Source organism: Podarcis erhardii, assembly GCF_964252035.2.
Source record: "Podarcis erhardii genome assembly, chromosome: 17".
NCBI lineage: Eukaryota > Metazoa > Chordata > Lepidosauria > Squamata > Lacertidae > Podarcis > Podarcis erhardii.
Genome location: NC_138515.1, coordinates 11,178,636 through 11,206,216, shown reverse-complemented (window position 1 = coordinate 11,206,216; position 27,581 = coordinate 11,178,636). Strand labels below are relative to the sequence as shown.

The 27,581-nt window shown below is 41.5% G+C and overlaps 1 protein-coding gene across 5 annotated transcripts in view; it reads right to left on the bottom strand.

The window, feature by feature from the left end:
* Nucleotides 1–9,063: 9,063 nt before the first annotated feature.
* Nucleotides 9,064–27,581, bottom strand: part of RFX3 (regulatory factor X3) — a 113,393-nt gene continuing 94,875 nt past the window's right edge. For 3 of the 5 annotated variants that reach the window (XM_081845037.1, XM_081845039.1, XM_081845035.1), the window contains 8 exons: nt 26,611–26,726; nt 26,027–26,181; nt 18,996–19,093; nt 16,259–16,408; nt 13,672–13,880; nt 11,880–12,033; nt 10,249–10,291; nt 9,064–9,362 (listed from right to left, as the gene is read on the bottom strand). In XM_081845037.1, coding sequence (XP_081701163.1) covers nt 9,091–9,362; nt 10,249–10,291; nt 11,880–12,033; nt 13,672–13,880; nt 16,259–16,408; nt 18,996–19,093; nt 26,027–26,181; nt 26,611–26,726 — 1,197 coding nt within the window. In that variant the 3' untranslated portion in view covers nt 9,064–9,090. The remainder of the gene's footprint in view (nt 9,363–10,248; nt 10,292–11,879; nt 12,034–13,671; nt 13,881–16,258; nt 16,409–18,995; nt 19,094–26,026; nt 26,182–26,610; nt 26,727–27,581) is intronic. The other 2 variants (XM_081845038.1, XM_081845036.1) reach the window with 1 other exon arrangement.

The window sequence follows — 27,581 nt, the reverse complement described above, 5'->3', positions numbered from 1 at the left end:
ACACAAGAAAGCTAGCCTGAGTTCAAGTCTGAAATATTCAGAAAAATCCTACTATCTTTAGTATGTTCCAGTCATTTGTTTAAACAACACACTAAAAGTTAATATATATTTTTATAATTATAAAAGTTCCCCAGTTATTGTACAGTACACAATACAAATTGCCCACAAACTATTATTTAGCTCCTGCCAATTTTGAGAGGACATGATATACTAAAAGATTTAGCATTTTCACAAAAATCACATCAGGAAATACGTATTTACAAAATCAAATACATTATACAAAACCCATCACGTTATTCTGTAAAGATGTTTTCTTTAAATAATTAAAAAGTATATTCAACTGTAATCCAAAAACTGGAAAAGAACATTACATTATCTCACACATACAATCTACAAAAAGTTGCTTACCTCATTTACATTATATATTCAGTCAATTTTGAAAATAAAAAGATCCAATATGCTCTATGAGTGTTTCCTGCATTTCTGTGCTTGTGGGACTGAAAAGCATGACCTGCCACTTACTAAGTGAAATTTAAATGATGGCACGTAACGAAGAACAAAAACAAATTGTAAAATAAAACAATGAAATAACTTATATCAAAGGTAAGAAAGCCCTGAGTGATAGTAGAGTTAGCAATGGTAAGAACTAAATTTAACCGCATTAGACAGGCACAAATTCCCCAAGTTTTTAAGAAGGCACACAAATGTTTGTTTTGTTTTTTTACAGCCTCACTAGCTATTATTAAAAAAGTCAAATTTCAAATGGGAAAATTAAGTTATAAAAGGAGAAACCTGCTTTGGTTAGACTTTTGTTTTTGATAACTGCACGTTGAAAATTATTTGGTTACTTTGAAACTATAATTAAGATTTAAAATGTAAGGGTATAATTCCCTAAACTACCTGGGACTGTACTTCTTGTGCAAGAAATCTATATCAGAATTTCAATAGGCTGCTTTTGAAAGTTGCCATGAGGCTGCAGAGCCAAAGGCAGAACTCCAGGATCTCTGAAATTGGGCAGGGGGGCCAGGGGGAACTTGGGGGCCAGAGGAAGACCGGCCTGGCCCCTCCACTGGTCCAGGAAGAAGGTGGCTTCCCTCGCTGGCTGCCCTGCGACGGCTGGAGCCAAGCAAAGAAGAGCCATAGCAGAACAGGAAGATCGCTTCCCTTGCATGTCATGTTTTTTTAGTTCATAAGTCTGATTACAGGGCCTGAATCTCACTTTTATTGATGTGAGATGCTTAGGGAGATAGGAATGTAGTAATGAAATAACACAGAAGTACTAAATAGGGTCCTTCTTTATAATCGGTATTATACTGGGTTCCATACTTCCTATGCTGTTTTGCAATAATACATACCGTATTTTTTGCTCTATAAGACGCACCAGACCATAAGACACACCTTGTTTTTGGAGGAGGAAAACAAGAAAAAAAATATTCTGAATCTCAGAAGCCAGAACAACAAGAGGGATCGATGTGCAGTGAAAGCAGCAATCCCTCTTGATGTTCTGGCTTCTGGGATAGCTGCGCAGCCTGCATTCACTCCACAAGACGCACACACATTTTCCCTTACTTTTTAGGAGGGAAAAAGTGAGTCTTATAGAGCAAAAAATACAGTATAGCCTAATGTGGACAACCCATTCAAGCCATATATCTTGTTAAAATTTCAATTTTGGAAATGAAATGATTCCTATTTATATAGTACTTGCATGCATGCTGAAGATTTGTCTCTTACCTGGCCACAAAAGGTGACCGGTCATTGCAAAAGTGGCGCGCAAGCAAGTGGAAAGGACCACACACTTGTCTTGCTTGACAGTTTTGCTTCCCTCTGGATCGCAACCTGTTGCCCCATCCCGTTCTCATTGCAGTTAAACCAGATCTCCCTGATTTCCGCTAAGTCTAGGTACAGAAGGCACAATCCACAAGGCATTGCTGCTGGGCAATTTCAACTCGTTTCCTATGTGATTTGTATGGAAGGCTGCCCAGCATCAGTGCTTGGTGAAATGTACAGAGATGAGGCTTAGTAGGATGATGGTTTGCATTCAATGGGTATTCTGGTGTATTTCATTTTAACATAATCAATTGAACTGAGAATTCTTACCAAATATTACTCAGGGCTTCATATATATATCAAAAGAAAAAGAAAGGAGGGGACTAAAAAAAAGAGGAGAGAGAAATCATTTAAAAAAACCACAAATTGTTTTGAAATCAAGGCATGTTACTTCAATCAAAAGACCCCAGGCAGTCACTTTGTAAGTGGCTTTAACTATTAAGTAAAATTGGTAACGTAAACTCAGTTCTACTGGCACATAAAATCACTAGCAGCAATGATCAAGGCATGCAAACTGAGAAGCATTTACAGTAAAATTATTATGAATAATAAATTCATAAACCCTTTGAGTATTGCATTCGTTTTTAATTATACATTAATTTGAATAACTTGTCAGAATAAGGGAAGGCTGGTTAGAGGCTTGTGTTAGAGAACCGTAGCGCTCCCAAGTCCCTTCCAGAATAACCACAGCTCCAGTGCAAACTGCTTATTAGTGATGATGCATTGAACCAATGGACAAGAATCTTGCAGAACTCTATCGAGAGCAGGCCAGAGCTCCTGGAGACTCTCCAAGAGAAAGGCAGCTCACCAGCCACCTACTGGGAGCTGCTGGGCGCTCTGCACCCTGGTGACTGGGGCAGGGCCAGTCCAGCAGCAACAAGGGGAGGTTGGTGGAGCCTCAGCTACAACAGGATTCATAACTTGGGGGGTCACAGGCTGGATCTAGAGACTGGGCTGGTTTGGCAAATGCGACTACGTAAAAAACAACCATCTACTGCCCACAGCCTATTTTTATCTCCACAATGTCTGAAGTTTGGAATTCCTTATAAATACTGTATGCCACTCTGCATTCAGTAACAAACCGACTTGGGAATGGGGAAATGGGGTGAATCAAGGCTTCAGCTCAACAAAACTACATGCCTAGCGGGAAAACTAGGTGCGCAGCCAAAGGCTTCTCTGAGCACCACAAGAGCTCACCATGTGGGCGGGGAAAGCCATTTCCACTCTCAAAATGCAGCCTGCCTTCAGCTTTACAGTGGTTGCAAAAGAAAATCCAAAGACCCCTGTAATTCCACCCACTTCTCTCCCAGGAACACCTGTAGAGGCTCCTTGGACTGTAGTCACAGCAATACCCTGGAGGAGACCGTCTACAGCACAGCCGTCTCAACTGTGGCCCTCCATATTTCGATGGACAATGACTCCCCTAATGGCTGGGGCTGATAGGACTTGGGTCCCAACATCTGGAGGGTCATGGGCCAGCCCCCCTGGTTTATAGGATGGGGGCATGTATAACTGAACCGCAAATGTCTTATAAAATTCAGGTCTCTGAGATACATTTCCTATTTACACATGCTCATATACTAGCCTAGCAAGATTTCCCCACTACAGTGGTACCTCGGGTTAAGAACTTAGTTTGTTCTGGAGGTCCGTTCTTAACCTGAAACTGTTCTTAACCTGAAGCACCACTTTAGCTAATGGGGCCTCCTGATGCCGCTACACCGCCGGAGCATGATTTCTGTTCTCATCCTGAAGCAAAGTTCTTAACCCGAGGTAATATTTCTGGGTTAGTGGAGTCTGCAACCTGAAGCGTCTGTAACCCGAGGTACCACTGTATTCTCAAATAAAGTTATTTTCTTGTTAAGTATCTAATTTTAAGACCATATAGGTACTTTTCAATTCATGTTTTTTGGATCAAATAATTTCCCCCTAAACTAGTAGCAATATTAGTTTGCTGTAGGCAGTAAATAGCATAAATGCTAGTTTGCTGTAGGCAGTATTCTAAATGTATTCAGCAGAGATGTCCTCCTCAAATTCAAGTATTGAAATTGTGAAGAACATTTACAATGCATCCAGATCTTTGATGCTTAAAATGTCTAATAGGGAAGGGCCATAACTCAGTGGCAGGGCATGTGCTTTGCATGCAGAAGTCTGTTTCAATCCCTGACATATCCAGGCAGGGCTGGGAATGTTCCCTGCCCCAAACCCTGGAGAGCTGCTGGGTAGACCAGTGTTCATCAACTTCAGGTCCCCAGATGTTGTTAGACTACAACTCCCATCATCCCTGACCACAGGCAAAGCTGGCTGAGGATGATGAGAGTTGTGGTCCAGCAACAGACCAAGGTTGAAGAACCCTGGGACAGACAATTCTGAGCTCGGTGTACCCCTGGTCTGACTTTGTATAAGGCAACTTCCAATGTTCCTATGACACACCTATTTAAGTGCAAACCAGGGTTGGATCCTAACTTAGTCATACTTTAAGCAGACCTATTGAAACCAAGTCCCACAAACTTCCCTGGGCTGACTTGAAGAATGACTATGGCTAGATTCAACCCTATGCATGACAAAATTTAAAATAAAAATATCCACCCCCCCCAAAGGTAATTGCTTCAGTAGGATTTGGGGAGCATTCAGAGTTCTCTGAAGTAGGGCACAACTCCTTAGATTTTCTTAGAGTTCTTGGGACCTGTTCCCCTGCAAAACTGTGCACATGGTGTTCATTATCTCAGATAATGGTTAGGGCTGGGGCCACGGCACTCCTCCTCTTGCCAGTGGTCTCTGAAATATTTGTACCAATCACATTAGCTTACAATGCTCAAAGGGTTAATGCAAGGCATTACTATCAAAATAATTTCCTATCACTAGAACTAAGCACTGCATTTATGCTTCTATTCCAGTTTTCTTCAGTCACCAAACAACCTTGCAACAGTACTAACATTCCTCTTCCTCTTAACTCATTTTAACCATATAGATAAAAGAGACTGACCTGTAATGCAGGAATAAGGGCCCAATTTTCACGTAGGGGTACTACTCTCACCAATCAGGGTTACATATTCCGAAATTAGTGTTATATGAAAGTTAAAAAAAAAATTCCTATAGGTATTCCTTATATAAAATTATTCCATTACTGAAACAAGGTTGCAATTAAAAGTCAAACTTATGTATTTCCTTGCTGATTTGTCTTGAGAAAACTATGCAGTTATTTACTGTTTTACTGAAAATTATTTGAGAGAAGTGTTTCTGATGCTTAAAAATACCTCGTTTTAAATTAAAGAAATTGTATGTAGATCTGTACATTCCTGAATGACGGTACCATTAGTACAAGTCCTGTTTAAATTATCACCACGCACGGTGAACCAAATGTGGTAACATTGCACATTGGTAACTTTTTAAAAGGTGATCCATTTCTAAAGTAGTGTCGTAATTCCAAGTTGTAATACAAAAATAAGCACAAAGCAAATAATTTCGACAAGACAGTACAAACATTTGTAAGTTTAAAGTGACAGCACCAACTATTTTGCATTCCTGAAGAGCTTATGAAAACTGGGCCTGGCCTCTGAGTAGGAAGTTTCCAGAGTAGCATCTACATTGATCACTGCATTACTTCTACAAGAGCCAAAAAGTCCTATTTTAAAAACTTATTATTCCTTAAACCAACTTTTAAAGACAGGAGCCACACAAATCCTATGAGTCTATTCTCCTGCAATGCCATCAAGAGTTAGTAATGTCCAGTTCTTTTTTTCTAAAAAAAATAAATGTTTAGGGGTACTCTCATTTTCCTATTCATATTGAAATAGTGCCCCTCAATGAGGCCAAAGTTAGATTCACAAAATGTTGAGGGGTATGCGTACGCTTGCGTCCCCCCAGAAAAAAAAGTACTGGTAATGTCAGTGCTAAGACATAATATTAATATTTGTGTTGTGAATGATGGTTAAATTGTGATTATTTTGTTTAAATTCATCTCCAAGATTCAAAGCCCTCTATGGGTCTGAGGTTTCCTCCCCAAAGCAAGTTGGGGGGATTCTGGGGCAACAGAATCTAAGGTCCAAAGGATCTAGGGTGGGAAGAGGGACTTGGGGGAGCCCTCTGGGTTAGGGGCACAGATACACTTGGGCACAAGCAGGGGAGTCTGGGAATCCCAGCCACATTTTGCAAGGAATGCTGAAAGGATATAGGCACAAAGAGTGGAGTGTCAGAAAGCTCCCTTGATGAGGCTTCGTGATTACGCGGAAGGGTCTGTGGGGACAATGCAGGGCAGAGGACTCACCCGATTTGTGAGACCAATAAATAGAAAAGCAGAAATGATCAACTGCCACTAAATTAAGTGATAAAAATACGCACATTTGGATTGATCAAAACTAGTATTCCATTTTTTAAAAATATTAACTTATCAGAGCATTTTTGGATGAATCTGGGGCAATATGTGGCTGCAGAGATCCATCTTATTTACCTGGTTCCATTACAGACTAGAATGTCACCTTTTAATCAGAAAACTTGACATAAGATAAAATTATATATTGATCTTTTTGGCACCTTGAATACAGTGATCAACTAAGGTGGGAAGGCGAAAAGAGTTGACTTACAGAGGATTTACAAGGCCTGTCTCTCTCAGAAAACTAAATTTGCATCTTTGTCATTTCGCTGCATGAACAAAATTCAACAATAATGAAAAGGACAATGATTAGAAAACATACAAGTTTGCCATCTCAAAGGATTATTATCAGTAAATAAATCTAATCTCCTTACTAGAGCCTTAAAAAACTATGCTGAAAAGTGTTTCTTTGTTTTTACATTTAATTTCACTGTATTTAAGTGTAAACATTTCATAATGCACAATGAGAGGGAGTAAGTATCACAGCTTAGATTTCTTTAAAAAATGGTGAGGGGTACAGACGTGATGGATTTTGAGCGGGGGGGATGGGGACACATTTAAATAACAGAGGAAACAGAATGATCATGGAATCATATCAGCATAAGTTAAACAATGTGGCAGGAATGACCAGGCACAAGATCTTGCCTGGCCGCTCTGCCAGTGGGCCTCCAATTCTGCAACTTTAAGAAAATTCATAAAGCTTGGTTTAGAAGTATAAATGTTTAAATTAAAAAATTAGTAAATCTTTAGAAATTCTTGAAACATGAAAAACCTAGGATCAAACTTGTGTGCTATAAATATACCAACAATTTCTCCTTGCTGTTCAAGCATATGGTGACTCTAACCTTAAATATCGTCTTTCAGACAAATGACAAACAAGGCTCTGAATATTTGACATGGGCCTTGCGCTATAGAGTCTGTGAATTTTCTTTGTGCTTTCCTTCATTTTTGGTTTGTTTTGATCAAACTAAGGAAATTCAGGTATATTTTCAACCAATGACATGTTTAATCCATTATACTTGTAACAGGTCATTAGACAAAAGCAAAACGAAAAACCCCCACATATAGTATGATTTAACCAGTAAATGAAACAGCAGACTGACCCCCCACATGTGCACAAATTGTAACTATATGCTGCTTTTAAAAGTTTTGCTTACTTTACTTTTTAAAAATTAAAAGTAGATAAGGGTTTAGAAATATATATAAATTCTTGTTTGGAAATTGGCTAACCTATTTTGTTGACCTTTGACATTGTTAAAGCTAGTTTTGTTTTTCATACACTCCCCTCCCCACCAAGAAAATCTGATTAGTAATAAAGTGAAATTCAGCTATAAAGAAGAAATATGCCGTCACTCTAAGCGGGATAGTGTATCTAATAAATAAATAAAGAAAATCTTGATTTTTGAAAACTATGTAACCTGCCCTTCTACTGTTTGGGGACTTGGGGGAGGAGGGGAGAAAGAAAGAAGACAGGCACACTTTGCTGAATCAATGCAAGAGTTATTAACAAGAAAATCTTAGCTTCAGTTCTGTTTAAGGCACCATGTAATAGCCGAGGTACAATGATCCCTGATGTACATTCTTAAATGGCAATGGTCCGTCTAGCCACCTATTCAAATTCTACGCAATTGGGAAATAAGTACAAGTGACATGTGCCAGTTTCACTGCCTTTTAAACATTTTTGTATAAAATGAAATCCACTTAAGAACCAGGAATTATTTTGAGCAAAATTACAAGGCAGGTTGCTACATTCCTTGCATCCTATAAACTATCTTTAACAAGAGCAGCAGATTGAACTATCACGGGGAAAAGGACATGGAATAAAAAAAGTCATCTGAAAGGAATGGTTTCCTGCATGTCCAGTTCAGCATAAGTAGTACGTACACTTAAAAAATAATAATCAAGATGCTTTTCTTTTCTTTTTCTAGCTTCAGTCTCTAGCATCGACAGTCCCACTGAAGAGCAGAAAGCATCTGGGTGGTGGTCCCCTGTGTATACAAGGTGCATCATCCCCCCAGGACAGGCTCCAAATCTGGTGCAAGCTCAACTGAAGTCAGTGGAGGTTGCACAGAGTTGGCCGCTTGGGCAGACGGCACCTGAAATCAGTAGTCTTAAAAGAGAGGAGTTGGTACGCAAATAACTGATTCTTTTTTGAAAAGGAAGCTTGCATTGTCTGTAATGGTGTCCTGTGTACATGAATTAAGTACACATTATTACCACATGTGATCAGAGCTCTCATTTATCCTGCAACCGTGAGAATCGCTCTTCCTCTGAGAAAGACGACAGTCTATGTTCTCTAGCGTCATAATAAAATTTCCAATATAACCCCTGAACACTCTGAAATGTATCAAAATAGCATCTTCCAGTTCTGTCCAATGAAAGCTGCCTTTCCTATAACAAGTTTAATGCAGCTGCTATCAAATGAGCAGGCCTCCAGTGTAAATCAAAGAGGAAAATTCTTGATATTTCAGAGTGCAATTAATTAAAACCCTATTTATACGAAATCACCATGACTAACAGTTAACATTAAAATATTTTGTAAAAACTATGAAAAATTAAATTACTTTTAATTATAAAGAGGACAAAAACATTAACATTAAGCTTCTCAAAAACGCTTCTTGACTCTTGAAACTAAGAAAACTCTTTATATTAAGCGGCCAGTGTAAAATGATTGTATTTACCAATTTTTTTTTTTTCTTTTCCAAAAGAGACCTGGAGAAATACATACACTCATTTCATTTCACAACTCCAGTAAAAGTAATGTTCAAGCACAGATAAAATTTGACAACAGTCAACCTTCAGACTTCTTTTTTTGCATCCCTCCCCTCCCCCATGATAAGCCCAACATCAACAGGGCTAATATAATCTGGAAAAAAAAAGAGCTTTAATATCTGTTAGACTGCAGTATACGTGTTTCCAGTGGCACTGCATTGTCTGATCGTTTGCGTGGCTGTCACAATGTGCTCGTTGTGCAGGGGGCTCAGCAGGCTCTGCTGAACTCCGCTCTCCAGGACGGGTTGCAGGCAGCCCACCTGGAAGGCCTGGCTCAGGTCACTCTTCTCTCTCTTGGCTTGCGGCTCTCCGGAGTCATCCAGCTCTTCGTCCATTTCACTTTCCACTTCACTACCTTCATCTGCACAAATAAAACCACCATGAATCCTGCAATCTGAAAGAGCCAGATGATTGGGAGATGGAATTGTTTAGCAACCCGACCATTTCCCTAAGTATCAACTGTTCCCAGTTTGGGACCCCGGCAAAGAATAATGAGGCAAACTTGCAGGTGCATCTGTGTACCCAGTTAGTCAAATAATTCATTATTTCCTAAATTTGCAGGTGCAGGGGGTTGGACTAGGTGACTCTCCAGGCCCCTCCCAACTCGACAATTCTATGATTCTGTTATTCTACTTTCAGTCATCCTAACTATCATACTGCGGATTCTGTCCATGTTTCATGGTAATCAAGATTTCCTATAATCTACATGCCTATTATACTTCCGGTTTCAGAACTATATTATCTCAGTGTATACCGATCTCTCATTCTCATAACCTCTGACCAGGGTTTAAACTGGTTTAAACAGGGTTCAGCATTGTGTCATACTGGTTTCATTAAGCCTGATTTGTCCATTATTCTGGAGCAGTTTTAAATATTACACGGTACACACGTTTCACAACTTCACCTGTTCCTGGATCCAGTGGTGCTTTGTATCAGAAGGTACTGCTGGTACTCCCCTGAGAGGTGTTTCTAAGGGGACGCTAGAACACTACCAGTTTGCTATTTCTGCCTTTCAAACAAGGCAAGAATAACGATATCCCACTTGGTGGGGTTCTAGTCTCCAATGGAGAAATGCATTTCTGTTCATGCAAGATGTCCCACCCCTACCCCCCACAATCCTGTTGATTTCCAGAGGGTTCTCTGATCCTCCAAATGGATTTTTGGAGAGAAAAGAGAGCTGTAGCAGGGAGGTGAGATTAAGAAAGCACCACTGCGCAAGCCAAATTCTACTTGCAATTCTCTGGATGCAACCCAAGATCTAGAACAAACTTCCTACTGACCTTTGTCCATATTTCCAGGAGACACAGCATTTAAATCACCAAACTGCAGAGGAGGAAAGCATAACAAATAGATAAATATTATTGTTAAAATTCCTATACTGCCCTTCACCCGAGCATCACAGCGCAGTTTACAATATAAAAACACAACAATACATAATGCAGTAACAAAAAAAACCCCAATGTCCCACAGGCATATTTAAAAGGCCACAGATTGTTTAACAGGATAAAAGGAATGTTTCTGCCTGGCGCCTAAAGATATCTACTGAAGGCATCAGACTAACGTCGCCAGGCAGAACATTCCACAAATGAGGAGCCACTGCGGAAAAGACCCCTTCTTGGGCTCCGATCCTCTGAACTTCTTGTGGAGAGGGCACATGAAGAAGGGCCTCGGATCACACACACACTCTCTCTCTCTCTCTCTCTCTCTCTCTCACACACACACACACACACACACACACTGCATTATCTGAACATTTTCTCTTGCAGTCAAATCCTTTGACCCATCTAGTCGTCCCCTTGGCTCCACAGGAACAACACAAGCAGCGATTGACCCCTACGTTCAGATTTTGGGTCTTCATCCCTCAGTCCTCTGGGCTTCTCCAAGGTTCGAAGATGTCAGGGATGGTAAGGAAATGTTTATACTAACACAAAGCACAAAGTCTTTTAATCTGACTCTGACTTATAAAAAGTATTTGAGACCAAGCGTGAGGAAAGAATGAGAAAGTGGACGACAGCATTCAAAAGGAAGCATTTGACAACAGAAAAGGCAACAACAATGGTTGTGACACTTGGTGAATGGAGGCAAGGCACACTCTTTGCCTACTTGGCACCTTTCCTCACAAGACACTCTTGCGGATTTTAGCCCAAGAAATAGAAATAATTATTGTGCGGTATAGAAGACAAGCAAGAAGTTCCTTGGATAAGCTTTGATATGTCGAGAAAAGCCACAGTAAGCAAACAGGATGCAGGCGTTCTATTTTAAGGCTTATTATTACTTTCAATTAAAAAGGCAGGCAGCACATTTTCTCAAGTTCTCATCATGCACAATTTTGATACAAAATCTCTGAGGGTGATTAGGAGTTAACTAATAAGAAGATCACTATTAGGATGATAAGACAGACCAATTTTGAGAGGAAAACAAGAACTTTCTTTACTCTAGGAAGAAGCAAAGGAAGGATGTGAATGATCTAACTTCATTCACTGATGTGCCATGCCAGGGTGACAGCACAAATTGTATTATTATTATTATTATTATTATTATTATTATTATTTATATACCACCCTATACCCGGAGGTCTCAAATATGAATTCTGGATATTGGAAAATTATAGACTCAAAGAGCAAATTTTGAGGTTTGGTACTTATGGAAAAACTCAGCATGAACAGATACATTCTGACAAACTAGAATGAGCAATTCAGCATGGTTTCAGGAACTAAAGTATTAGATACTACAACTGAAAATTGGATTTTACATCTGTCACACCCAAATCTTACATAAAGATATTTCAGTCCAACAATTATCCCATGTATTCCCCACAAGACACATTTATTTCTTAACTGAATACACTTTAGAGAAAATTATTTCTAATTCAATTTTATCAGCTGGAAAAGTGTTCTGGCTGTGGACTTACTTCTCCCATAACCGCAATAGGTGTCTCTCCTGTGGCTTGAGCAACACGATGTTCAACTAAGTAAAACATGTATTCGTCATACAATAGACGGATCAGATGAAAAGAACCAAAGCTAGCAGCACTGCGCAAGGTTAAATCTCGAATAACCATTGAGCTGTATAAAAATAAAAATGGGAAATATGATCATTCCATAATTACTTCAGAAACCTCTGACTTAATTTCCAAAGTTATCCAAAATAATTCTGAAAAATCAAACCACTTAGGAAAATATGCTTATTTACATTGCATTTAGAAAGTTCTATTAATGTGTAAATGGCTCAGTTGGGTACCATTAATGTGTAAATGGCTCAGTTGGGAGGTAACATTTTTGCTTCCTGATTTAAGCTAACCACAGTTTCTTGTTACACCCAAACTGGGAACTCTGGTTAACTTAAACTACAACAAACCATTCTTTGATCCCAGCGTGTTTTAATAAACCATAGTTTAAGCTAAAAACAGTCTGTCCTTTTGGGGCATTATAATAAACTGCAGCTAGGAAACAGATGGTTCAAGTTTCCTCATTTTATCTGTGCTGGAGAGGAAGAGAGAAGGGCAAGGTGTGAACATGAGGCTTATTCGAATAATGATAAACTACAATTTACTGTACTGTTATATCCATTTTCTTGGTCAAATTCAATTTTTGTTGGTATGACCATCATGGTCATTTCAAGCACCAGCAGAAAGAATTGTACATCCTATACATACTATATAGAATGTGCAGAAATACACTGTTAAAAAGCTGAGTTAACCAATGTATACAGATATATCTTAAAATACAGACCAACACGAATCAGTTTCTATATTACATTGCCAATCAAACTTTACAGTCCACCATAATATCTTTAATGAACATTCTTCTGTTTCTGGGCTGCAAATCTCGCAACATTGTTGGTCACAAACTTCTCCGTGCCAGACAATAACTACACGATTTTCACTCAGTCGTCCACATCAGGCTCCTCACACATTAATTCCAGAATATACTTAGCTCTCCATTCAGGATACAGAGGGCAATATAGTACATAATGATAGAGGTCTTCTACTGCTTGTGTACAAAGCCAGAATTTTCCTGCAGCGTCCCTTCCATTGTGTGGGTCAATATCACTTATCGTAGGCATATGGGTGAAATGATGCAGCAAATATATAGCCATGGCTTTGGTTACTCAGTGCTGTGCTTAGAAGCCCCATGTATTACAACTCAGAATAGAGTCCCATGCCTAATATATACAGCCTTTTTAACGGAAGCAACCTACAGCCAGCGCAGTCAACAGAAAGGCCCAGCCTGGAAAAATCACCCCGCAGAAAAGTCACCCTACAGTGGCTGCCACAAACGGTAGAACTAGATTGACAATACCTATTCGTTAACCACAAGGATCACATTACCTATATCAAAAATTGAGTTCTGATCTTAAGTATGAGGTTAATAATTATCTCAGCAATAACTGACTCATTTTGGGGACCCACAAAGATAGCTCCAAGGAAGGAAGGTATAATAGTTAATAATACTTCAAAGTTGTAATTCCCAAACACAACAAAGCCTAAGTATATGTAACTGCACTTGCTCATGTTTCTCTCTTGTTACTCTCCTCCACCTCTGAAAAAAACTTTTAGGTGGTAAGCACCCTCAAACTTTATTTTTTAGGTGGTGGCGGCATATATGGTAAATGCCACAAAGTTTACTTGTGTTGTTAGCAAGATAAGAGACTGTGTGCTCGTGACCGAGCACCAATTGTTCAGAGTCTCCTAAGGCACTGACCTGTAGAAAGACCACTTTAAGAGAAATTGCCGTGCTGCTTTAGGAAAACTCGGCCTTCCTTCGTACGGTTTCAGTGCTTGCATCATGACGTTGTCAAGCCAGGCCGCCCACTGCTCCAGAGTGCTCTGCTGCTGAAGAGTCATCTTGAAATCTGTTTCCAACCTCTGCACCATGTTGTCATCACACTGGCACACCCAGGAAGCCTGCTCCTGTCCCAGTACAAAAAAGGCACAAGAAGAATCCAGTTATGGGAACTTAGAGATGGCAGAGAAGGAAAGCAGCCCATGAGCACATCAAGGGACAGCAGGTTTGGTTTTTTAATCTGCAGGGTTGGCAGCAGGCTCAGAGCTGCTGATTTGTCAGGGCTGTTCATCTCTCAGGAAACGTTCTCAGCTTGTGCTGCACCAGAACAAAGGGAGTCCGGAAGAGAGCGCTGCTACTGCTGCGACTGCTGCCATCACACTTGCTCTCCATTTCCAGCTTCAAGCACATAGACACAGCTCTGGCTGTGTCTGCAAACAGCAAACCACACAACCTCACAAGCAGGTGAGGAGGCAGAGGTGATTAATAGCAACAGCAGCAACAGCATCACTGCCGTGAAGCTAGAGAGAAGAGGATGGGGACCAAGGGCGGCTGTGCAGTTGACAAGGCCAGGTTGGCGGCTGCAGCTGTGCTGTGGCAGCCAGGGGAGGAAGTGAGGCAGAGGCCGAGGAGCTGCTCACCTGCACCTCAACCCTCGTAATGCTGATGATGCTTCAAGTTGGGTGTGAGAAAGCGAGGACGAGGAAGGCATGGCATCAAAGGAAGGACACCCAACATTGAGCTTGCAAGTGAAGTAAGGGCTGCATTTTAAGAAGTGACATTTTGCATTCTTTTTCGTCCAAGGTCTGCTTTTTTCTTCCAACTCTTAACTATAGGGTAGCACTTTTGAAGTCAAGAAATAGGTACAAAAAATATAAAGCTACATGATCTCCAGCTTCTTCCTGGACAAAACAGACAGCACAGTCCTATAGCTGTCTTTTTGCCTCCTAAAACTACCAGCAAGGAAGAAAAGTGATACTAGACAAAAGCAATGTCGTACTTTAGATCTCCCTCCATCAAGGCACACTCCCTTGGTTGCAGTGCTTGTGCTCTTCCTTTCTGAATGGACTTTCTAACTTATTTTTATGTTAATGTTCAGGAAGGTTTAGTTGTCCACAGGCCTAAGCCTGAGACTGAACTTGTCTTCATTTGCTCTCAAGTTAGAACTTCAAGAACTAAATTGGCTTTTGGTGGATCAATTTGTGACAAGTTTGCCAAATCTTATGAGTAATTTGTACTGCAATTCCAATGTGGTTCTAGTTTGTCGTTCTCACTGGTGCAAAAGGCTGCACATCTTAGTTAACATTTGATATCATGTGCTTCAGAAGAACCACAGGCAAATGCTAATCTTTGTCATCCTTAGCTGCTAGAGGTGGGTTTATGGCAGCTCTGATCTACAGGAAAATCTCAGGGAGATTTCCAGTATATCACCTTGGATGTCTTATTCCCAATTTTTTACTAACAGCAGGGGGCAATGACTTTCCCCTCACCCAAACCTATACTATTGAAATGAAAAAAGCCTGGAGTAACCAGGCATTGTTTCGTGTGTGGAAGGATTGTAAGTCTCAATCAAAGCCAATTCTTTGGCTTAACATTCTTTAATTTTATTTTTTGGTCATTTGCACTGGGCTCTGGTCTAATCTCAATCTCAGGACTAAAAAAATGACCTCACAAGTCTCAAGTCTGATCACTGTGTGGTAGCAGGTCTAATGTAAGATCCAGTGAGAAAGGGATAGATTTGGGGGTGATACAGCTGGAGAGAGAAGGGTGGAAATGGGCATTTAATTTTTGTTTTTGATTCTCATCTCATGTGTATGGGCTATTTTAAGTAACTTATTTTATCATTTCAAATGCTCTTCTAAACATTTTCTTATGACCTTGGCTTAGAGGATCCTTGTCTATAGACAACAGATGCACGGATACTGATACTGGGAGACACCCCAGTACTTTGTCAACGATCCATATGTTTTCTAAAAGTATGAGATTGGAACACCTGAAAGATTCCAAGCTGAAGAAATGTTTCACAATTATTTTTTTGCAAGGAGGCTGAGCTATAAGCTGACATGTTTCAGTTATGTACAGTGGTGCCCCGCAAGATGAATGCCTCGCAAGACGAAAAACTCGCTAGACGAAAGAGTTTTCCGTTTTTTGAGTCATTCCACAAGACAAATTTCCCTATGGGCTTGCTTCGCAAGACGAAACGTCTTGCGAGTTCTTGCGAGTTTGTTTCCTTTTTCTTAAAGCCGCTAAGCCGTTAATAGCCGCTAAGCCGCTAATAGCCACTAAGCCGCTAATAGCCATGCTTCGCAAGACGAAAAAACCGCAAGACGAAGAGACTCGCGGAATGGATTAATTTCGTCTTGCGAGGCACCACTGTATACCTTTTCTATAGAAATGAAACATTTTTGCAGCCATTTTTGTAGATGAAACTGGCACTGCAAACTCAGACGCAAGAGAAGGAGAAACAAGAGCAGTCATATATGCTTCTTGCAAACATTCTGCCTACCTGGACATTGGCAAAATCTACACGGTTGAGGTCATTAAGCATCTGGTTGATTTGAGACGTGTTCTGCAGTACAGCCCGTGCTGCCTGAGCCAGATGATTCAGAGATGTGTATCTTCGCAGAGTCTGAGCAAAGGCACTTACAGCGGCAACCTAAGGAGAAGGAAGACTAGAGCCTCACACACCACACAAACGCACAGAGATGAGACAGACCAGGACATTTCACTCAGGTCTTATCTTCACTGAGATAGACCATGTTCACTCCTGTCTATCAACCTTTTCTTAGAAAGTAAGCTAATGAGAATGTGGCAGGTCCTGCTTGTGGGATACAGCAGTGCAAGAATAATACAGCCACACATCGCAAAAGGTTTTCACTGCCCTGCTCACGGGATAAGGCAGAGAAGCAGGTAAAGGCAAGGCAAGAGTTCTGCATAGGAGATGGAAATTGGAGAGACCCGGGAGGGATAGTTCTACTAGAATTCATATAATTGTCTCCCATTCTCTGACAAGTACATAAAACCCTCTCTTGGACCTTCAGCATACAATGAAGAAGTACACAAGAAAATAAAGTGTTCAACACCATGTCATTTAAAGTGCCTAGTTTATTATTATTATTATTTATTAATTTTTTTCTTGTTTTACAGAAGTAAGTGTAATGTCTCTCGTATTTTTTCCATGTAACATTTTTACAAATCCGTTTCATTTGTTGAGACATTACGGGGAGAGAAAAAAGGGGTGGAGGGAGGGAAGATGGGTGGGGGTGGGGTTGGTGGTGATGCTTCTATTATGCTTAATGTATGTAGGGTTTGGTGTCAGCGTTGCTTGTGCTGTTCACTTGTGTTCCTTTGGTGGTGAGAGAGGTTGGGGTTGGCCTAGGGTGCGATTGTTTGTTTGTGATTGGCTGTGGCGATCTTTGTTTTCGTGTGTGAGTGGGGTGGGTGGGTGTTTTGGATCAGGTTAGCCAAAAGCACCTAGTTTTTGACATCCGTAGAAAACTATGTATGTTGTCAGTTATACTGAAGCTCCCTTGAGTCCCTGTCAGGGAAAAAGGCAGGGTATAAATCAATATACAGTGGTGCCCCGCAAGACGAATGCCTCGCTAAACGAAAAACCCGCAAGACGAAAGGGTTTTCCGTTTTTTTTGCGGCTTCGCAAGACGAATTTCCCTATGGGCTTGCTTCGCAAGACGAAAGCCCATAGGGAAATCTCCGGGGACAGCGGGGAAGCGCAGCACCTGTCCTGAAGGCTTGCGGTGGGAGGTCCGGGAACAGAGGAGAAGGCGCGCAGCGATTCTCCTCTGTTCCCGGGGCTTGCGGTGGGAGGAGGGTTTTTCCTCCCCACCGCCAACCTTCAGAACAGCCTTCTGAATGTTGGCGGTGGGGAGGAAAGCCCTCCTCCCACCGCAAGCCTTCAGGACAGGTCCGGGAACAGAGGAGAAGGCGCGCAGCGATTCTCCTCTGTTCCCGGGGCTTGCGGTGGGAGGAAGGTTTTCCTCCCCACCACCAACATTCAGAAGGCTGTTCTGAAGGCTGGCGGTGGGAAGAAAAGCCCTTCTCCCGCCTCCAGCCTTCAGAAGAGTTCCCCGCAGGGCCCCCCAAGCTGTGAATGTCTGCCCCACGCGAGGGGCGCTCTGCTTAAGAGCGCCCCTCGTGCGGGGCAGCAGGCTGCTACCCGCAGCTTGGGTTTTGCACTTATGTTAAGTCCTGCAGGGCTCCCCAAGCTGCAGATGTCTGCCCCGCGCGAGGGGCGCTCTGCTTCAGAGCGTCCCTCGCACTGGGCAGCAGGCTGCTATCCGCAGCCTAGGCAGCCCTGCAGGAACTCTTCTGAAGGCTGGCAGCGGGAGAAGGGCTTTTCTTCCCACCGCCAGCCTTCAGAAGGCTGTTCTGAAGGCTGGCGGTGGGGAGAAAAGTCCTTCTCCCCCCGCCAGCCTTCAGAAGAGGTCCGGGGACAGACTGTCCCCGGATCTGGTCTGAAGGCGGTCTCCCTAGGAACGCATTAATTGATTTTCAATGCATTCCTATGGGAAATCGTGCTTCGCAAGACAAACAACTCGCAAGAAGAAAAAACTTGCGGAACGAATTAATTTCGTCTTGCGAGGCACCACTGTATACAGGTGCCCCCCCCCACATGGGGGTTATGTTCTGGGCGTATAAGTGAAATGCGTAAAGTGGGGAGCACCTTCCAAATACCCTTTAAACACCCTCTCTGTCGCTCTCTCTTCAATCCATACCAAAAATACTGTATCTAGAAACATCCACAACGAGAGTTGAAGCTCTCGGGCCAGCAGGAGGCTGAAGGACAAGAGGGAAAGCAGGGGTGGCAGCTGCTGGGCTCCTCTGCACACCAGCTGTTAGGCAGGAAGGCTGAGCAGGCAAAAAAAACCCCCGCTGAGCCTCTGGTCTCTTACTCCACCCTTCCTGACATCCTCTTCAGGCTCCAGGAAGGGTCTTATTGCGAGCCAAAAGGACTCTCCAGCTCTCTGCTGCCATTGACAGGTTTGAATCAAATTATTTATTTATTTCCCAGCACCATGCATATATGTGGTCATGTGCAAGTTGATCACACGTAAGGGGGGGGGGACACTAATACTAATACTACTAATAATAATGCAGTTAAATGAAGGCTAAATTTTGCATAGTCTTCTTTAAAGAGATACTTCTGGCACTGACTCTTAACAATTATGTTTTATTCGTGTCTTTGTAATGTCATTTTTGTTCCATATCGTGTAGAAGGCATTTACCTTGGTTTGAATCATTCTCTGTGGAATATTGTTCATGGCATTGGATAGCCAACCTTCAAGGCTTTTTGCAAAATTGCGAATGGCTTGGGTCAAGGCACCTATGCATAAAAGAATACAAAACAAATGAAAAAAAGTCAAGGCATGTAGGTATTTAAAGATCAACGTCCTTGACTATTACAACTACAGAGAACAGCGAGGGAGCAAATGATAACCATGATAGGAACAATTAGTATAAATCCCACATAGAATTAAAGGTAGTGCTGTAGCCATCAAACAATGACTATCTAATGTTCATGGTTCCAGTTCTCACCGAGGCAGTAAACCTCTATCTTGACTGTGCCACTTCAGATGGGAAGAAAGCACCATTTTGGGGGAGGAACACTCCGTCATGGGAGTCAGCACCAGTACAGCTCACTCTCACAGGTTCACTCTTGCACTAAAGACTAGGCCTAAAAAGGGGAAGCAACAGAACACTGCCTAACTGCACAGCAGGTAGGAGAGAACAAGCATTGCAAGATCCACTTTAGACTGTAAGTACATCGTCAGATAAAGGCCTAGATCTTGCTGCTGCTGTGCAGTTACAGTGCAACATGGCAATGCTGGGTTTGTACCTAACAGTAACTTGTGATTTGAAGTTGTACCGTTTAGAAACTAAGCATTCTTTTATCATAAACTATGATCCGCAGTTTGTACGTAAATCTAAACTGAGATTCTTTGAAAGGACTCAACTTGGCAGAAGTCATCCTGCTGCTGAGAGGAGGACAATGTGTGAGTTTGGTGTTTGGCTTGAGCTCCTGATGGCTCATCCACACAGTGCTAAATCATGGCTGAGTGTTACATGTGATCCAGGCCAGTGACTCTTCTCTGAAATATTGATATTCACTCTGGGAGAGGGAAAGTACAACGTTTTAGATTGGTACTGACACAATTATGCGAACTGATTTTTATGCAGTATTTCCACTGATTGTTTCAATACAGATCTGTGTTATGCATTCTAATTTGAATTTTTATTGACACTCTTTTAAACCAAGCGCTCCTAACATTCTCAGGCAGTTGTTAGATTTTTGGGTGTCGCTTGAATGTCAGTCAACCTCACTGAAATTCTCTGCTTTTCTTAGAGTTTATTGATGCTTTAAAACACCAAGGGGACATATTTCATGATTTCAATTCAGACACTTTTAACTAAGGACACATTTATAAACTAGAACTAGTCAACAGCATAAAGTATGCAGTTTGCCTATAAAATTATAACCATACACCCAACCGATGGAAATGGGAGTCAACTCCCATCATGGAATGGCATTAGAATCTGCCTTGCTGTTTGTCATGCCCTAATTAAGCATGCACACTGTCTTAATTAAAGAGCTGGGAAGTTTATAAAATTTTCAGTAGGTTTCTGGCTTAAGAATAGTGGTGGAACAAGGATATATGCTGAGACATCTAGAACTGGGATAAAGACATAGGAAATTTGTAATTAAAATTTGACTTTCCCTGTATCTTATTTGCTTTCATTGATATGGGAGTTAGTAAAACTACTGTTTTAACATCTGAAAGAAGCAATGTCAAAAGAATAAGGTAAGCAGATCATTCCCCCTTTTCCAAATGTTCCTGTATAAGAGCCATTGCTGATGCGCTCAAATGACACCATCCATGCATAATGCGGACGGATCAGTCTGCTGCAGGTGTATGTAGAAGCACAAAAAGAAAGCTTGAGGAAAAAACACTAAGCTCTCTCCCTGCAGCAAAAAGCTGAATGAGAATGGGCCATTGAATGGTGACTGTTAGGGTGAAAAAAATGAATCTGAGGTGGGACAACATGGCTCACTAACACTAGCACAGAAAGCAGGAACACTATTTTGTTGCATGTCTGACTTGTGTAACTTTCTAGGACTAAAATGGAAAGGGCAGGCTTCTCCATCCTTCTTCCCACATGTCCCAAGACTATCTCCAAGACTATGGGGAGGGGGCTCTCATAAACACACCATAAGTCACAAGAGCCATTTCAGCGAAAGAGCAGGCACACACAGCACCTCTGAAGATGCACAAGGTTCCTAGATTCTGGCTCATGTAGATGACCAAGGGCAGCATCCTGTCAATTGCACACCTCAACACATGGTGCTAAATAAATGTGAAACACTAGCTAAATATTAATTACTAGTACTAAAACCGGTCATAGTAGTTATCCATAAAAAGCTCTGTGCTCTTTTAAAATAGAATGAATCATATTGAAGTTCAATTACAAATGAGGCTTGAACAGCTCCATAACACCTACCTATGAAATAATCAGTCTGTTAAAACACACAGCACATTTCTTTCTACAGAGATATCAGACTTATATAAGGGAATCATGATTCCATTGCTCTTCTGTTCTTTTCTAATGTTTTAAATTGGAGTGTGTGTGTTGGGGATGAAAAGCAGGATATAAATATTTAAATAAATCAACCAAAATTACAATCTGCAGACATGACTATCCTCAATCACTGCAGGGGAATAAATAGTTTTTAGATGTGTGTTTGTCTATGCGATAGAAAGATAAGCAAACACACAGGTAATGTTAGATAGCTGAGGATTATTTAAGCCCCACACATATATGAGTACTGAACAAAATATCTCTAACGTGATTTCAAATTGTACCTGCATAGTGGTACTAACATATGATACCAAAAAAGCAAGAAAATATTTGTATCAAGATTTTAGCACTCACAAAGAAGTCCCCCCCCCAAAAAAACTACCAGAAATAAACTATACGAAAAGCACAAACTGAATTTCCAGGTTTCTGAAGATTTCAGAAGGGGTTCCAATTTGAATTTCATAATTCCTCTAGATTTGTACCAAATCTTTACAATAAAAGTTTATTTCGGTAACAACTATATGAAAAACGGTCTGTTTTCTTTTAAGCATTTATGAAGCTAAGTATTAGAAAGAAAGATACTCTGCAGGACACAGTGTTTATCTGGGGTGACTACAGAACCCTGCACAATCAGGGTCAAAAACTGCACAGGGAGACTCTAGAAGAGGAGATTTGTTGCTGCTAACCTTTGCCTTCTAACTTATGGCAGGCTCTTAATGAAGGAACATGAGGGTGCTGGGGGGCAGGACTTGGCTGTGTGCCCCCCCCCTTTGCATGAGAAAACTAGTGCCCTGGTGCTCTCCCAAAACCTGCTCAGACATGGTTATCGGTCCAACCTCTTCATTTCTGTGCAATTTCACTGTCCTCCTTGCACACCATTGTTGTCTAACAGTCCAACCACCTCTCTTGCAGGATTTGGGTTTTGATTTACCGGTATTTAGAGGGGTTTGGGGTTGTTGTTGTTTTTAATCATTCTAACACCCTAATGTTTTTAGCCATGTATTCTTCAAAAAAATATAGCCAGAGAACACTGACACATTTTCCTGTAATGGTAACGGACAATTGGTCAGAAATGTAGGAGAGGAAGATCTACAGAACTACAGAGGGAGGCCTCCTTTGGCACCAGCCATCTCTCGTTGAGGGGGGAGTCTGAGCAGGGCTTTGAAGCACCTTCAGCTGGACATGCTTGCAAGCCCCCTTCCGCCCTTCCCAATGTGCAGGGGCCTCTGCCCTCCCTCTAGCTTAAGCTCTCACGCTTTCTTTGGAATGCAGAAATAGGACTTAATACTATAACCAACAAAAAGCTCAAAAACGTTGACAAGGCAACAAATAAAGTTACTTCTCTGGTGTTCAAAGAGCAGTATTTGGGGCCTAGGCTTTCGACAATATTTTGTCGCATTTGCAAGGTTCCGTTACATATGTAAATTTATTGTGAATCAAATGTGGCAACCATATTGAGGGTAAAACCAGTATAGGGTCAAAAGGCAGTGATTTTTGGACCACTCTATCCTCTGCTCTCAATGCTGAACAATTCTTCATTTTTCTATGCTGTACCTTTGAATCTAAACTAGTATTTTCTATCAGAAACTCATTTACTTAAAACATTTAATAGCCATCACTTTGCTTTGAGATGGTTTAGAAGTAGAGCAACAATAAAAACAACGTATTTTTTAAAAAAACATGCTCCATCATGGCAGCTTTGGTTCAGTTAACAAGACTTCAGTTTCCTCAAAGGACTAAATGCAAGAGTGTGAAACTCAAATAGACTGCAGGACCAAACTCTCCACCTGGCAAATACCCAAAGGCCACATTCGTACTCTTTCGACAGAAGTCAACTGCACTTGAGTTCAGCACCAAAGGGTCGTAAATTCCATCTCAGTTGGACACTAACATCTGAAAAATGGCTTCAGGCCCTGCCATCTAAGCTCCCTGCCCACATGCGACCAACTGCCCTCCTCCATCCACCACTTGGCAACTTGGCCTGACTTTCCCCATCTACTCCATGCACTTTCACAAGGGGGCCCCATCTGGCAAATGGCCAGGGCTCCGCTCCGCTCCATGCCAAGGCACTGCACCCCCCGCCACGCCCCCTGTTGGCACTGTTACCACTCAACTAGAGGCAGGAAGAAAGGCTGCTGCCATTTGCAAACCAGCCCATTTGCCCTTCAAGGGCACCAATGTCCAACCTTTGAAGACAGTTCACTGGCTTATATAATGTGGCAGGAATCCCCAATGTGGTCAAAGGCACACTTCAAGGGTCTCTCAGTGCTTCCCAACCTTACATTTGACCCCTCTGATGTAAGAAATAGGTATGACAGTCCAATATTTTGAAAAGGAAATTTGCCCTGAAGAATGGAGTATTGCCTGACAATGTTGATCTCATTACACATCCATCTTGCTTATAAATTGGGGGGGGGGGGGGGCTTTTTCTGCAATATTGATTGAGGTAACTATGATTCTTTGATCTTTAAGACAGGAACTCAAACTACTATTTCATAATTCAAGAGGAAATCAAATCAGTAGTTAAAATGCAACTTTCAAATATCCCAGAAATTCTTTTCTTGGATCAATCTCTGTTCTCCTTTGCCGTTCCTGACTACTGCTGAAAATGGCTTTGTATTTTACAAAGGAAACAAGCAGAAGGTTGGCAAACCACCTATAAAGTAGTGAGAGGATAGCCAAGGAACATTGACGCCCCCCCCCAGCCCCCAGTGAGGAGTTGTTGGTAGCTATCTGAATTAAACCTGGTTGGCTTTGTCTTATTCAAGAACGGTTCTGAGGGTGTCGAATTGTCACCCAGAAGAGTCTCCGTTTCACAACCCATGCTACTACACAAATTTCAAACAAAATCCTTTCATGCCTGTTGCTTTCACTGCATGTTTCAAAAGCTAAGCAATTGTCACACATCTGCATATATCAACCCTCTGAATTTCAGAAAAATGTAGAAGGCATTATTGACATTTAGACTGTGTTTTATAAGAACACTCAGGTTTGCGCCACAAGTGATATAAATAGTAAGGTTCCTTCTGTCTTGTTTGCAGGTGAAGGGCAGTAGCGTGTACTTGCAAAATTGGATATGCATTTTTTCTGAACATTTTGTAACAACTATAACAACTCAGTAGCTTTTATAATCCCTTCAAGAGAAAATAGTTTTGTTCGCTCCTGGTCTCTTTGAGGCATGAGTACATCTAACTGAACTACAAAATAATTGTTCACAGAAAGAACACAATGCTTGTGCAGTTATATGGATTTCCTCCCCCGCAGAAACCGTTAACCTTTATTGTTAATGGGAAATAAATTCCTAAGTATTTATCACAGTGCCCAGAACACATATAATGTTTTATAATGGAAATCAGCTTTGCTAGAACCCAAAGTAAATCACTTTCTATACCAAACAAGAACAAACTACACTGCAACAATCTGAATAATTCTATGTCTAAAAGGGAAATTTTCATAAGTATAACTATTTGATAATGGCTGTCTAGCTGAAGTGTAATATTTACAATTAGATGGTGAGTCTACCCTGTTAGACACTCCTGGCTTTTTAAAATAAAAGACTGAGTGACTAGAGAAATGAATGAGGAAAATAAAATGTTAGTCTCATATTTCTTACAATACAGTTAACTAATAAGATTTGCAACCAACTAATTCCGGTAAATCTTTTATAAGTAATATGTTCAAGTGGATTCAAATGCTCAGCTAATACCGTGTTTAGCACGGTATTCCTCTATAGGCACCAGGGCAAACTCTGATCCAACCATACAAATGTGCAATCAGGTTATATGTCAGTAAAACCAGGCCACTGAAAAGCTACTTTTCAGTTCTGATTACTTATTACCCTGACATGTTACACAACTGCACAAGTGCCACTATGTGCTTGGTCTTCACCTTGTTGAATTCAGTGTAAAACAAAAGTTGACATAGACATAGACCGTCATGCATAGATCATAGTTCCTGATGAGAATAAGGGGCAACGGACCTTGGGCTAGCCCTCTCTCTCTCTCCTGCTTCTCTGGTGTGTCTTTGAGGGGGAGTTTGGGAGCCTTTATTTCCAATTTCAACTAACCTCCATTTAGCACATCATCCAAACTCTAAACTATGGCTTGTTAAACCATACCCGTTTAAGAACAAATGGTTTGAAGTTTGCTATTTTCAACTGACAACAGACTGGGATGACAGGGAAAGCTACAATTACTCTAAACAAGAAACAAAAGCTTCTGAATTCCATGGCCACAAAGCAGGAGGATTGGGCACCCAAGCCCAGAGCTCATTGTGGCTTATTCCCATCACATTTAAGCTACAGCTTAGTGTGTCATTTGAACAGAACTACGTACTCAAGCCTTCAACGTTTTAATGTTATCATGCGGACTAGAGGAATAGCTCAAAGGAATGAGGGGATTTTCGTTATGACAAAGCGTGCATTGCCAGGGCAGCCAAAAACAGATAAATATATACCACAAGCATGTTGAAAGCTACTTTTTTCAAAACCACAGAGTTATATTTTAAGCAGTATTTATTATTTTAAGGTATACCTTTATAACATGTAAATAAAGTGAGCACACCCACGCTACTTCTGAAGTCTTTAAAGTCACTCCTACAGGTTTCCTTGGGAGGCACTGAAGTCACAAGATCACCAGAAGAAAAAGAAATCCTTACAAGACGTCATCTATAGTCAACTTACTAGGAATAGGTCTAAGGACGTCAGGAATGAGAATCTCCACCAAAGTCTGGTACATCACATGGTCACAGTTACACATCCATTTCAGAATTGACTCATTTTTGCACAGAGTAATCAGCTTTGCTTTCGGAAGTCGACTTTCTATTTCACTCAGATTGCTGGTGTGAACAAATGTATCAAATGAATAAATGAAAATGCATTTACATGAAGATAAAAAAGAAGAACAATGGAATTCAAAGTTTTTAAAAATAAACATTAGGAATGTCTGAAACGCATCCAACTGCCCTGAGGCACTTAGTGTTGTAATAATGGCTGGTACATGGCCTCCAGAGCTTTAGTCAAAGAGCAGCAGTGATAAGAATGGTCTTTGGATTGGATATTATTTCATGAGAAAATAACTGGGCCTCTTCCCATAAAATAAAATGGTATGCGTACAAATATAAACTGCAGTTATCATAACATGGCAATTTAATCTAGTAACGAACTGCAGAGATAGCATTCCTATTTAATATGTAAATTTTAGATTTCTAGTTTATTTGAAAACAGCACTAAAACTATTCACAAACTTTGAATAAAAGATTACCAACCTTGGTTCAGTAATGGTAGTGCCATCGGTTGTTGTTGAGGGAGAATAGCGCCAGAAAGTCTGCCACAATTTTTCTATTAGGCTAAACTGAAGGTTCACTACAACATCCAATATTGCCTAAAAATACAACACAGATACTGGTATTCTTTAACAGAATGCATGAAAAATATTGAGCAGTCTGTCTGCAATCCTGAATACTTAAGGGAGCATGATCTATTAAATTTGGCGGGACTTCTTTCTGAGTAAACATGCTTAAAGGTAAAGGTAAAGGGACCCCTGAACATTAGGTCCAGTCGTGGCCGACTCTGGGGTTGCGGCGCTCATCCCGCTTTATTGGCCAAGGGAGCCGGCGTACAGCTTCCGGGTCATGGGGCCAGCATGACGAAGCCGCTTCTGGAGAACCAGAGCAGTGCACGGAAACGCCGTTTACCTTCCCACCAGAGTGGTACCTATTTATCTACTTGCACCTGATGTGCTTTTGAACTGCTAGGTTGGCAGGAGCAGGGACCGAGCAACGGGAGCTCACCCCGTCGCAGGGATTCGAACCGCCGACCTTCTGATTGGCAAGTCCTAGGCTCTGTGGTTTAACCCACAGCGCCACCCGCGTCCCCATGCTTAAAGGTAAAGGTAAAGGTACCCCTGCCCGTACGGGCCAGTCTTGACAGACTCTAGGGTTGTGCGCTCATCTCACTCTATAGGCTGGGAGCCAGCGCTGTCCGCAGACACTTCCGGGTCACGTGGCCAGCGTGACAAGCTGCATCTGGCGAGCCAGCGCAGCACACGGAACACCGTTTACCTTCCCGCTGGTAAGCGGTCCCTATTTATCTACTTGCACCCGGGGGTGCTTTCGAACTGCTAGGTTGGCAGGCGCTGGGACTGAACGAAGGGAGCGCACCCCGCCGTGGGGATTCGAACCGCCGACCATGCAATCGGCAAGTCCTAGGCGCTGAGGTTTTACCCACAGCGCCACCC